General features: G+C 44.8%; 1 protein-coding gene and 1 long non-coding RNA gene across 2 annotated transcripts in view; one reads left to right on the top strand and one right to left on the bottom strand.

Moving 5' to 3' along the window:
* The window catches only part of LOC119165284 (sperm-specific sodium:proton exchanger), a 33233-nt gene extending 24493 nt beyond the window's left edge, over positions 1-8740 (top strand). The window contains exons 9-14 of the mRNA XM_075870177.1: positions 716-797; positions 2284-2573; positions 3759-3853; positions 5364-5424; positions 6702-6830; positions 8729-8740. Coding sequence (XP_075726292.1) covers positions 716-797; positions 2284-2573; positions 3759-3853; positions 5364-5424; positions 6702-6830; positions 8729-8740 — 669 coding nt within the window. The remainder of the gene's footprint in view (positions 1-715; positions 798-2283; positions 2574-3758; positions 3854-5363; positions 5425-6701; positions 6831-8728) is intronic.
* Positions 8741-10311: 1571 nt separating this feature from the next.
* Positions 10312-11801, bottom strand: LOC142768430 (uncharacterized). Its single transcript, XR_012885281.1, has 2 exons — positions 11579-11801; positions 10312-10470 (listed from the first exon to the last, which is right to left on the bottom strand). It is a non-coding gene; the product is annotated as an uncharacterized LOC142768430 (long non-coding RNA).
* Between the last annotated feature and the right edge of the window lie 350 nt (positions 11802-12151).

The raw sequence follows: 12151 nt of genomic DNA, 5'->3' as shown, positions 1-12151 counted from the left end.
TCACATCTAAACAAGTGACGACGTCATGTAAGAGCGTCAATATGAAGACGTCGTAAGTCATGTTAAGTTCCTGTGACGTTCTGATGAAGCCATCTAGTGTTGATGTTCTTTATAGTTTCTATCAATCTATGTTGAAGCCAATGCCAACGATCCCTCTTCGATTTTGATGGGCCGTCCAATGTGTTTGCCTTAAACAGAAAATACAGCCTTAAGTAAACCGGGAAAGGAAGCATAATTTGGGTTGTTGAAATCCAATAGAATATGACTTTTCAGCATAACCTCTGAGACGGCCTACAGTAATGGAAGAGTCGCGTTGGCAGATTTTAGAGGCGATATATGGTGAGATGTGTGCAGTGCTCATTGACTGCCTAATGCCACTGCGGAGGCTGCTTATACGTTGTCGTAAGTAAAGTAAATGTTTAGCATCAAGACCTGTACGTTCGTCATGGATTGTTCAAGAGCAGTTTCCGATGATGTAAACGAATGAGTGCACACACTCATTCTTTTACCTATACTGGCTAGCGGCCACTAAGTATATAGGTTATCAAAGCTTCGTTCTTTGGGTCTGGCCGTGCGAATGACGCCATCAACGTGTAGTCTTGCCAAAAAGAGGGAACTTATATTGCAAGCATATGTTGCAGTACTCGTGTGCATATTTCAGAGCTACAGTTTCTACAACACGCGTCTTGTTGTTTTTTTGTCATATTTATTGCAGGAGGATGCCATACGTCTCGGCTTGGTGTTTCTGGTACAAGCCATAAACACCCTCTCTCTACCCCAGCTAATGTGGGCATTGGGTGAGCAGCAATTTTATTTTTATATTGTGTTAACAAACAAGGTAGTGGTTACAAAAAAAAAACACGAGGCCTGGGAATTCTGTAGACGAGGTCCGTTTCGCTTGACATAAGAATTGTGTTTAAAAAATCGGCCCCGCAAACACAGACCCAACAGAGAAGTCAAGAAACCACAAACGCCGACTGAATCCTGAGGAAGACTCACAGCAACTGAAAAGAAGGTCTACACATAAATGGTATCCGTCGTGGCCAGTTGGTGATCTAGCATGTTGCGTGGCTGCAGCAAAAGTTCTTGTTGCAGCTGCCCGACATACACAGGAACCTATGTGCACCTGCGCAGGCAAAGGGCGAACCTATCTCTTACGTAGACCACCATAGGTGCCGGATTGATAACTGCTCGCGCACTTGACTTTGTAACGTTGGGTGCACCTACTAGCAACCTCAAGTCTCTGTTAATTTAAGCGGGAATTATGCATATACATCCCTATTATCCTTGTGATGTAGGCAGAATAAAGGTACGCGCAATCCGGAAAAAGGTTTCTTTACTGCCGTCATGTTGTGCTCTGAACACTTGTGACAACCTTAAAGGATCCTAAATTGATTCATCTAAAATAAAAGAAAGCGAAAGCCATTTTATTTGAAACGAGGTAGGCTGGTGTATTGATTACCCAGCACCCTCTGAAAGCTTCCTGCAACTAACGTCGTTTTGCGATGCCTCCAAGATAAGAGACATTGCAAGCTTTCTGCATCTTACTTGGTTTCGTGATCGAGCTTCGCTTGGCAAGCGATAAAGTTATGTGATGACTTTGACATGTCATGTCAAGTTAGGGAACCTTATGACATTGTGATCTGTGACGTTGCAATATCGTCGCATCTGACACCATCACGTGGTAATTTTTGCGCCACGCGTGTACGTCCGCGAGGCATCTTTCTACTCCTTGTTGATCTATTACGGACTTCGCCTTCCTACGAGTGACGAAATTGCACTGCCGAGTAGTGGCATTAGCTCTTGTACTCAAGAAGCCCAGATCTGCTTCATTCCTCCAGTGAGCAGGGGCTTATAGGCAACAAGGGCTGATTACAGAAAAAAAAAACTTCTCGCCATCCTGATTCCCTCGAGTTTTTATAGATCCCTTTTTTTCTATGAATCTACATAAAGAGAAAGTGGAAAGCACCTCGTGGTTCGCCCTGTTATGGGCTTTTGCAAAAGGACTCATTGAAAAGTGCAGAACAATACGGAGAAGGCACTCATCGTGGAATAGCGCAAAAAACAGATACAGGCGCTAACTTTATCTTCTAGTTGAAAGTGAGCGCCCGTGTCATTTCACTTGCCTGTGTTACCGGCTCTTTGTTGCGCTATTCCACGATGTCCTCATACCAAGTAGCTCCACTTTCTTTACTACTAAAGAAGGTAAACAGGGCAGGCAATGTGCCGTCTTTCTTTTGCGAGCTTTTCAAATAAACCCGCCCTACTTTCTGGTCTTGTCAGGCCTAGTGCAGATGTCGGAAGCGGAGAGAGCCAACATGAATGTAGTGGTGACGGCGCTTCGCAACACGGCCAAACAGTCGACCAACAAGCAGCGTCGCGAGAAGAACTTCAGCGGCGCCGACTGGAAATGGGTCCAGCTGCACACCTTCATCGAGAATCCATACGCCGACGTGGCGGCCGCCGGGACGGAACGTAGCGCCCTCGGTCCGCGCCTCTCGCTGCAGCGCCGGGATGATACGCTAGCCGAGGCCAAGCACAACGCCAACACCAACATACTGAGGTTGCAGAAGGTACAGCCCTTGTCAAAACTTCCCAGGCCACGCTCCCTTAGAGTTATGGAATTGTGGACTAGAAAAATTTAACCCCCCTCTTCTTCCTGGAACATGCGGTGGTCGGTCGTTAAAACTGCTGGCGATGACGATGCTGATGAGGGCGAGTCGTTCGTGGTGCGTGGGGACTGCATACGGCAGACCACCGTTCATTTTGTGGTTTGTGATGGCACCGGAGGTGGCGCGCGTAGCAGAGGATAGAGCTGGGCAAGCTTGCTTGCGTTTTGAACGATTGCAGTGCTCCGTCGACTCTAGCGGGAACCCCGGACTGACCTACTGTTTACAGAGTACAGTTATACCTTCGTGACGAACGCTCTGGCCCCTCACCATTGACTTTCACAAGATGGCGCAAGGCCTCAGAGGGCGTCTTTCCTAACATCAGAGATCCCTGACACCCAGTCTGAGGCGACGCCTTCATAGACGAGTTCCCGACGAACGACGTACTCACCCAGCGGAATTCCCTACTTCGAAATTTCGAAATATGTAGATCTTGGAGGCCATGTCATAAGGCAATATTACCGCGTTCACTGAATTTTTGTTATTTAGGGGAGAGGCAAGTGGACAATGCACTAGAGGTGAACAAACACTAATATTTCAACAGGTAGGGACCTCGAATAAAGATGGCCGTCTACATCTTTAACCTGGCGCTACTGATCAGTAAATTGTTCATCTATCAGTCATTGCGTGTGTTTCGTATCTGAATACTGCAGTAAAAAACAAAATGGCAATGCTAGCATGAACCAGCAATACGAGCCACTCATGTCTTGTTGATTATAAAACTTCCAGAAAACTACGTAAAAAGACTGTGGCGCCGAGATAGCAGACGCATTAGGAAGGATACAAACAAGATGTGCTTAATTTTCGCACTGATTCGATCAAGCAATCTGTGTCTTCCGCTTTTTACTGAGCGGTATCTTTTCAAATTTTCAAGCGCTCATTTTTAATAAGTAGTACATTACTTGTGATGATCATGATGACGATGATTGGTGCGCCTAATGACGATTGTTCATTCATCCAGACACCGCCGTGCTTGCTTAAAAAACGTTATATATATTATGAATTAAAACACGGAAACACTGTACTTGCACTTAGCAACATACATGAAACAAGTGACATGTATTGTTTGATTTTTCCCTTTTTCTCCAGGTGTGCTACAACAAGCAGTACGAAGACGGCATGATTCACAAGCGCACGAAGACGACCATTTTAGCGGCTCTGCAGTACCCGCTTGAAAGAGAGCTGTAAGTATAACCCTAATACCTCAGATGTTCGAAATTAGAGCTTAGCTTTGGGTTCTAAGACTTTTGCTTTCGGTGAGTTAAGATGTGAGCCATCTTGAGATTACTGCTGACGTTATGCACTCCAAATCTGATTAGGCTTGCAGTCTCCTAATCTCTTTGGGATATATGTGACCTTATGCGACCTCGATAAGCGTGTTTGAAAGCGGTTATCTTCGCTCCATTCTCATGCGTTTATCTCAGTTACTCGCAAAGCTTCTCAGTACTATCACTTTCTATGCTTATTTAAAGTGACGTGCAAACGCAATGTAAGAAGTGCTCCCGGTGTTTTTTGTGGCATTGCGTTGCAGCACGTGTGGCTTGCAAACCACTTTTCAATGACACCGTGATTGTTGGAGAACACATAAATAAAACAAGGAAAATTATCGAGGCAGAGATGATTCAAAGATTAGAGCTGAACGGCGTCAGCAGTTCCTCTCTCGGGCTTAGTAAAAAAAAAAAGAATGTCCTTCCTGATAATGTAAGATTTTCGCGCATAGCATTGGTCGGCTTCTTGACTGTTTGGTTTGTTTTTAGAATTTTGAGCGTACATACGTGTACGCTCTTTGAAATAAATCTTTTTGAAAGTAGGCGCTCCCCGTGGGCCCTTTCCTCGTCCCGTGCTCGACATTTTTTGCGCACCGTGATCAGCTACAAAAGAACATTGCTGATTGCCGTAACTAGTGATGCAGCCAGGGAGGGGCCCACTGAGATCGACCCCCCTCACCCACCCAATTTTTTCTTAGTAGCATACTGGGGGGAAAATGACAATCATTTCAAAAATTGCCCCTCGCCCCCTCCCCCCACCACGAAATTAGGGAGATGCCGCCCTCTCCTTGAGATGCCGCCCCTGACCGTAATGAATCTTTGTTTTGAGAGTTACCACACTCTGTAGAACACAGTATTATTTTTTCCGTAGCTTTGTTACAGTTTTGCTAAGTAAAATTTTTAAGCTCACTTGACTATCTGCCCCTTCTGTGTATTCGCCCCCATTCTCGCCCTGGAATGCCTTCCGGCACTGCGGGCATATGATGTGTCTACGTAAATAAATAAAAAACAAAAAATAAAAATTTTCATTTATGAACTAGCCTTAACAAAACTCGTTGCTTCCCTGTTTCGCTGAATATAAAACGTAAAAGAAAGCGTAACTTACACATCTGAAAGCGTGATACGAGTTGACAGGTAAAAGTTCTTTAACGAGGCCAATTCCCGCCGCCTGGTGGTATCCCTCAAGTTTAAAAAGCTCAACGAATGAGAAGAACGCAAAGGAAGACGGCCAGAGGCGTGACGTGCACGTTGTTTTGTGTTATGTTGCGCTATTTTTGTGTATTTTAGCATGAAAATACCCTCAAGCACTCCATTGAACTTGCAGAATGGTGTTATTCAGCGATAACCAATTATAAAGTTGCTTCTTATTTTACTGAGTGCAGCTGTATTATTCTTATTTACTGAAATGTGAGCTTGCATTTTGCAGGTACCTGAACATCGACATGATGACACAGTACATCACGGTGCCAGCTTGGATCTATTCGCTGGTGAGTCCAGTGGTTGACTTCGAAGTAATATATTACGCTATTTGCAGTAATCATAACAAAGTCTCACGCTCCCTTGTGCGTTTGCTCAAGATGACTCGATGGCAAAAGTCACTGATCGTGACATATGACATGTGATATTTCGTGGTTCAAGGGCCACTGTCGGCCAAAAATCACCAGGCCATAGGACTTCGGATGTAGTCACATAGGATGCGATCAACGGTAGTTTTTAGCGGCTGTATAAGAGCCTAAACTTCAGTGAACTAAACAAATCCGTAAAACAAAGTTAAAAAAATTATCAGTGACATGTTACATGCATAAAGCAAAACGGACAATCAAGGTCTAAAAACGGATAATTAAGGTGCTAAAAGAAGGAATTACATCATTAGCACGAGTGCCTCGTCGAAACCCTTGAATCAAAGGGCCGGAAGACCAGTGTTGTTTTTTTTTTTGTTTATTGTTAATGCCGTAGCACCAACCTCTTGTGAGGGTCCATGCTACGGAGTTCTTGGGCTATAATCTGGAAGTTTCGTACATCTTTGAAAAATTCCAAGTTCAAATTGTGACTAACAACTTTTTTTCCTAGAAACATTACTTATAGGGCAGTATTTTTTGTTGATCGAGTCTGCTGCAAGAGATTTGTTTTGTGCGTAGTTTAACAACAAAGATTCACCGCTTGCGTGCTAACTATAAGCAGACTGCGGGTTTATGTCTCTAATCAGCGCCCTCGCCGCAGGTGTTGCAGCAGGGCCAGGTAGGTCAATTTGCACCTACGCGTTGGCGTCACACTCTCCCTCATCACGAGCAGCTTCCGGCTCCTCCACCCGCTTGCAACACACTTCTGTATCGCTTCACTTTCTCCACCACCCGCAACACTCGACCGCTCGTCGAGTAGAAATACTCCCATTTCTCTGCGCTGAAACTTGCACGAAACCCAACCCGCCTTCCGTGTCCTTGCGTTTCAAACAAGCATTAACTCAAACTGTTCTTACAGCAACCGCGCCGATGCCCATTTTAGCCGGGTGAATGCTGTGCGCATTGGTGCTGCTTCGCATCCCATCAGGGTTACCTACGGGGAGATGGTAAATTTTTCTGTGAACGCTGTCGTATTTATTAACGACTATGGTAACTAGCCCACCAGTGCCTTAATGCCTAAATACGAAAGCAGGAACGTAGTAAGTGCGACGTGAGAACTCAACACATTTCTCATAATTTCTCTCACAGAGAAAACCTCACAAGCAGTTTTCCCTCATGTACTTTGTTTCCCTGCCCGTGTACAGAAAAACATTCTCCAAAGGTTTGCGGGCACCGAGGTCATCGAGCGTCGCAGTTCGGGCCGCGTCAGCGCCCGCACGGAGAGCGAGACCAGTGTAGTGGAGATGGACCTTCTCTCAAACTCCATCACTCAGGTGGGCGAAAAAAATTCATGGAGTTATGACCTTTTTGGGAAAAAATCACTTGTTTTTGCTGTCAATTTTTTCCACTTCTTCCTTTTTTTCAATCTTTTTTTCTATCCTTTTTTCTTTTTATTTACTTTATTTCTTTTTTCTTCGTTTTCTCCTTCTTTCTTTCTCCCCATTTGATGGCGAAAGAGCGCCAGTTCATGGGACTAGAGATGTGGACAATTATTGTAATATTTTGCTGTATTTGGGCCTTAAAATTCCTCACGATAAGATGGGTAAAATCATAGAAGTATTAGAATCATTACCATGGCGAGAAATGCATGTAGTGGGAATGGATGACGAAAGTTTGTGATAACTAAGGTGCAAATGTATGGCATTAGCACAAGGGTCTCGATCGTTTACACTTTTGCGTCCAAGGGCTGCGAGGCAAGTTCTTTGTTCATTGTAGTCACCGCAGCGGAGACCGCAGGTTTAGCTACAGAACGCCCGGTTATATGACAAGAACGCTACGGACGTCTCTTTTAAAAAAAAGCCAACAATGGTTTATGTGTGGAAAGTCGTTCTCAGCCGACGACGAATATTGCAGGGTGAAGTGGCATCTGTTGTCGGTAGGGTAATGGAAAGGTTTTGTCTTCTCAGCGTGTGTAATTCTTCACGCCGGATTAAAATGTGAAGTACGGTGAGTGTTTCTGCGCATTTGTCACACAAAGGTGGATCGCCACCAGACAAAAGAAATGAATGTGTAGTGTGTGTGTATGTCCTGTTCTTAACCTTGTAAGTATGGCTACCAATACAGTAGTTATATGGTTTCACCTGAAAAACCACATTTGCAGATACTTTACGTATCCAGGGAAACAAAGTTACACAGTCTATAGCGATAGCTGTCAGCTGACCAAATAACTAAGATTGCATAAATAAATCATCAGTTATTGTAACAAGCGGGTTTTACGTACCTCAACCATGATGCGATTATGAGGGACACACTAATGTAGCACAGTACACGGGCGTCAACCATGCACTTCACGTTTCTATAGAGTTACACCTAAAAAAATTCTAGCACGGTGATACTTCGAGATGTCTCGCTGCAAATCCTGATCACAGTTTGCATGATTAGACATGCAAGACACTGAGCACAGGCGCAAGACTCTTCTAAGATGTACCGCTGCAGTTGTGTGCGGCGTTTAATCTGACAGCGAGTCGAATGCATAGGCAAAGGCGGTAACTGTCACCATTGTGCTACCGCCTGGCAATAGCAACTGTATGTCTCATTAATGACAAATAATGCGCCGATTAACTCTGCCATGAATGCTTTAAAGTGCAAACCGAAATAAAACTGTGCAACGCGGGATATCTTGGACCACCAGCATAATAGAGTTTCCAAGTAACATTGTATTCCAATATTTGATTCCAAGTAACTAATTCCAAGTAATATAATTGATTCCAAGTAATATAATTTGATTCCAAGTAACTTTGTACGAACTCGAATGTCTTTCACCTTTGCAATACAGACATGCCCGGCCGCCACACTCAATAACAAATTTAATATTCGTTTTTATAGCTATTCGGGCATGTGGCAGCAATAATTATTGTTTCACTTTGTGCCCCTCTCGACGCATAACTTGTTTGCAAAGGTGGTTTTCACACTGAAACACAAAGCGCTAATGACAACGTGGATACAAGAGGGAAACAAACACACATAGCACTGATGATGGTTTGTGTTGCTTATTGGCGCAAGGACCATTAGAACACTGACCTTGCAACACTTTATTATATGATTATTTCATACAGTAAACTGTTGTAAGTTAAGCACTGTGTGTTTTTTCTTCCTGTGTAACCGTCGTTATTCATCATGCTTCGCCAACAAACCCTAGTTCGCACTGTTGTGGTTTTCACATTCTTCTCAGAGTGGAACGTGAAGAATACCATAAAGCTGAACTTTGAACACTCGGTATATATTTGTAACAACGAATCAAAGAGGCTACCTGGCGGAAGGATCCCGATTTGACCAACTAGCGATATGCGAATGACAGTGGCCATTCGATGGTTAAGAAGATAGAGGCTAAGTGTTACATGAGCGTTACAAGGCCTAAGAGTTAGCAGAAAGTGCACACAATGTGCACACAATGTGCACACAATGCAGTTTGAGCGAGTGAGGAATCAGGGAGAAACGCTGAGAACCATAAGCCAGTTTTGCCTCAAGGGTAAAGCGATGAATGTGACAGCAATCAATCTGCGTGCTCTGCAAAGAAAGACCAGCGCAAAACTCGTTTGGCATGCGACATGGCGAAACTCAACTAAACACAGCCGCAAGGAGATACGGCTGCTATATTGAGTGAAGCTAGCTTCACGTTTTCTATCTCTTCAGCGCAAACTGTGGAGTGAGAGTCACGCGCAAGTTTACGATCCATCTGCTAATCCCTGTCAAAATACAACGCACCCGATCACGTCGTATTAGGTACGTAAAATACAAGAGAGGTTTTGCGTTTCTCTCTAATTGAAACGTGGCGGCTGTGGCGGAATTCGAACCCATGTTTTTGTGCTGAGCATCGCGACACTATAGCTCCTAGAGAATTCCGGCATTTCGGCATCATCAGAGCCCCATAGATTTGGCCAGAAAGCTTTGGCACGCGATGAAGTCACAGGCCTTGGTTGCCTCATCAAAACGTGAAAAACCGTCAGTGCCCAAACAAGTGGTGAAAAAAAATCATGCGGTTACGTTACCTTATGAAACCATGACGCCACGGGTCGCCGAAATTGAGATGTCATCCTGATGTCACAAGATGTCGCACCATCCGACTTCCCAAAATGACGTCATCACATGATATCATCGCTTGTCCAAAGGTGGGCCGTTGCCGGAGGAACTGGAAAACCACTCGAGGCATAGATAGATTCCAGTGCCTCTGTTCCTGGAGGAAGTGCTACACCTCGTTAGATGCCGAAACTCTGCGGAGGAAGGGAGGAGTCAATGCATTTGACTGAGAAAAAAAAAGAGGAAGAAGATTGTGACTGGCGCATTCCTTGGTAAACGCATAAGGCAGGAGTCTCAATCTCGCCTCAGCCTACGGGCGGCAGTCAGGCAACTTAGTCCAGCAAGGGCCGGCTCGTATAGGAAAAAAGTTAAGAGGGGGCGAGAGGCATAGACAATTCTTTCGCATAGGCAATTTTTGAAAGAGATAGGGCACAAGCATTCCAACAACATGTCGAAAGCAACCGTCAAAGTTACTAGATTCCTGACACCTCTTCCGAAATGCGTTTTTTTTTCGTTCAAGTTTATCTTTTCGACATTTTCTGACCACAAGGGGTGCCTCACGAAAACAATCTTTTAACGCAGTCATGCCTGTTTAGCTCGCTAACATACCTATTCAGAAAAAGAAATGGGACAAAGGCAGCCATATGAGGGCCGCGGAACACAAGCGAGAGGTTTGCGCATAGCCCGTGGCCCGCGAGCCACGAGTTTAAAATCCTTGGAAAAGCGTACCACGTGACGTTTCCTTTTCAGGGATGGTACCACGTGCTCGTGGGCCTGGTGGCCGTGGGCTTTGTCTTCCTGCTCGGAGGACTGGCGTTCTTCACCCAGTACAAGATGAATGACGTCATCATGTCAGTCGTGGTCAGCGTCCAGGGCTTGTACGTCCTGCTGTACGCCCTGGAGATACTCCTCGTGGTGAGTGCGTGCGTCACCTCACCCTTTTAGCAAAGCACTTGTGCAGACGTAGGTCTCCGTAGGAACCGAAGTGGTAACGATGTCAGGAGTAACCTGAAAAGTGACAGTGCAGCGGCTACAGCAAACACGGCCGGAATGTTCGTAAAGCGAGCTTTCGTAGTACTAACTAGTCTAAGTCAAGAGACGCCGGTAGTTTCGAATTTGCAACCATAGAGACGCTTACAATAGAAACACTCACTTCACTACTGACTTTATCAAACGATATTTTACTGACTAGTCGTTGTTCAATAGCAAATGTCAAATAGACGCTGTTCCGCATATTTACATGCTTTTCTATCCGGTGTATGTCTCAAGTAAGTGGCAGCCACTTGAAGGTATAACTACAAACAAGCCCAAACACAAACTCTTCTAGATGTCATAATTTACAGCATTTAAAATATGGGATGATGACGCTGGCGAAACCACTCTGCAAGCTATCAACATACATGACAGCCGAATTGTGCACGTTAGCTTAATAAGGAAATTTTACAAAATATTTAATAGCCAGAAATCCGTCGTCCGTTTTTTATTCGACAAATCATGAGCCTAATGTTTTGCAGGTTTAGCATGCGAAAGAGAAATGCAGGGCAGTCAAGCTAGACTAGCTTGACTGCCCTGCATTGACTCAACACCTGCGCTCGTAACTAAACGTGGAACTAAACGTTGGCATGCTTATATAAAAATCTTTTACGCATGGTTTCTTCCAGGATGGACGTGTCGAACAAAATACAGACGCTAAGTGGGCCTGCTAAGATATTCTGCCCTATTTCAGGTTGCGAGAAAAAGAGGGGGGGGGGGGGCAAGGTGTGTTACGGTATCATGTGATGACATCGTACGCAAAACTATAACTTGCTTTACAGCTTCTTCAGCCATTGGGTCTCTAAGCTCTTGCGTTATTTCGTACTGTCCACCACTTTCTTTCATTCTCAAGCCTTTCGAAATAAGAGTACGGAAAAGCGCAGGTGCTTGCCTGCTTTGAACCTTCTGATAACATTACCAGGTGTACACTTATAGAAACTCTGGAACGGATTATAGTGGCAGAGTCACCCACATTATACTTTCTCTTTCCTTCTGACAGGTGTACTCGATGGGCATGTTCAGGATGGGCCGAGATGTTTGGCGCCAGCTAGACCTGATAATCTTCGTCCTTGTGGTGTCCGAATTCGTGCTGACCAGCTTCGTCTCAATAAGTATGAACGAAAAGCAGAACAAGTGGTACGCCATCTTCCTTCAGTGCAGCTTCATACTGCTGGTTGCCTGCCGCACGGTGAAGACGCTGCAGAAGAGAGCAGTGAGAATCTATTCTTCTGATGGTTCTTTTAACCCTTTGTAGGAACCGTGACACAGATGTGTACCACTGTCTCTGCGTGTGAAACACCCCAAATAAACATGGTCGAAATGGGCACTGCTCTTATTGGTGGAGCACCTTGTAACGAAATATAAATGCGAGGAGGCTATTTTAAGCCTTTGCTGCACTGCCTGTGGGCCAGACAACAAAATGCATTTCACACGCGTCTTGATTAATGCTCGCTATTCGATCAGTTGCCGAAATTACCACCTTGAAAACATTGCTTCACCATGTCTGAAGTGTCCCATTTCACTCGTTCCCTCAACAGAGCCTAGC

The sequence above is a fragment of the Rhipicephalus microplus genome, chromosome 8 (genome assembly GCF_043290135.1).
Source record: "Rhipicephalus microplus isolate Deutch F79 chromosome 8, USDA_Rmic, whole genome shotgun sequence".
NCBI lineage: Eukaryota > Metazoa > Arthropoda > Arachnida > Ixodida > Ixodidae > Rhipicephalus > Rhipicephalus microplus.
Note: the sequence above shows the minus strand (reverse complement) of the source record. Positions and strands in the feature narration are given on the sequence as shown.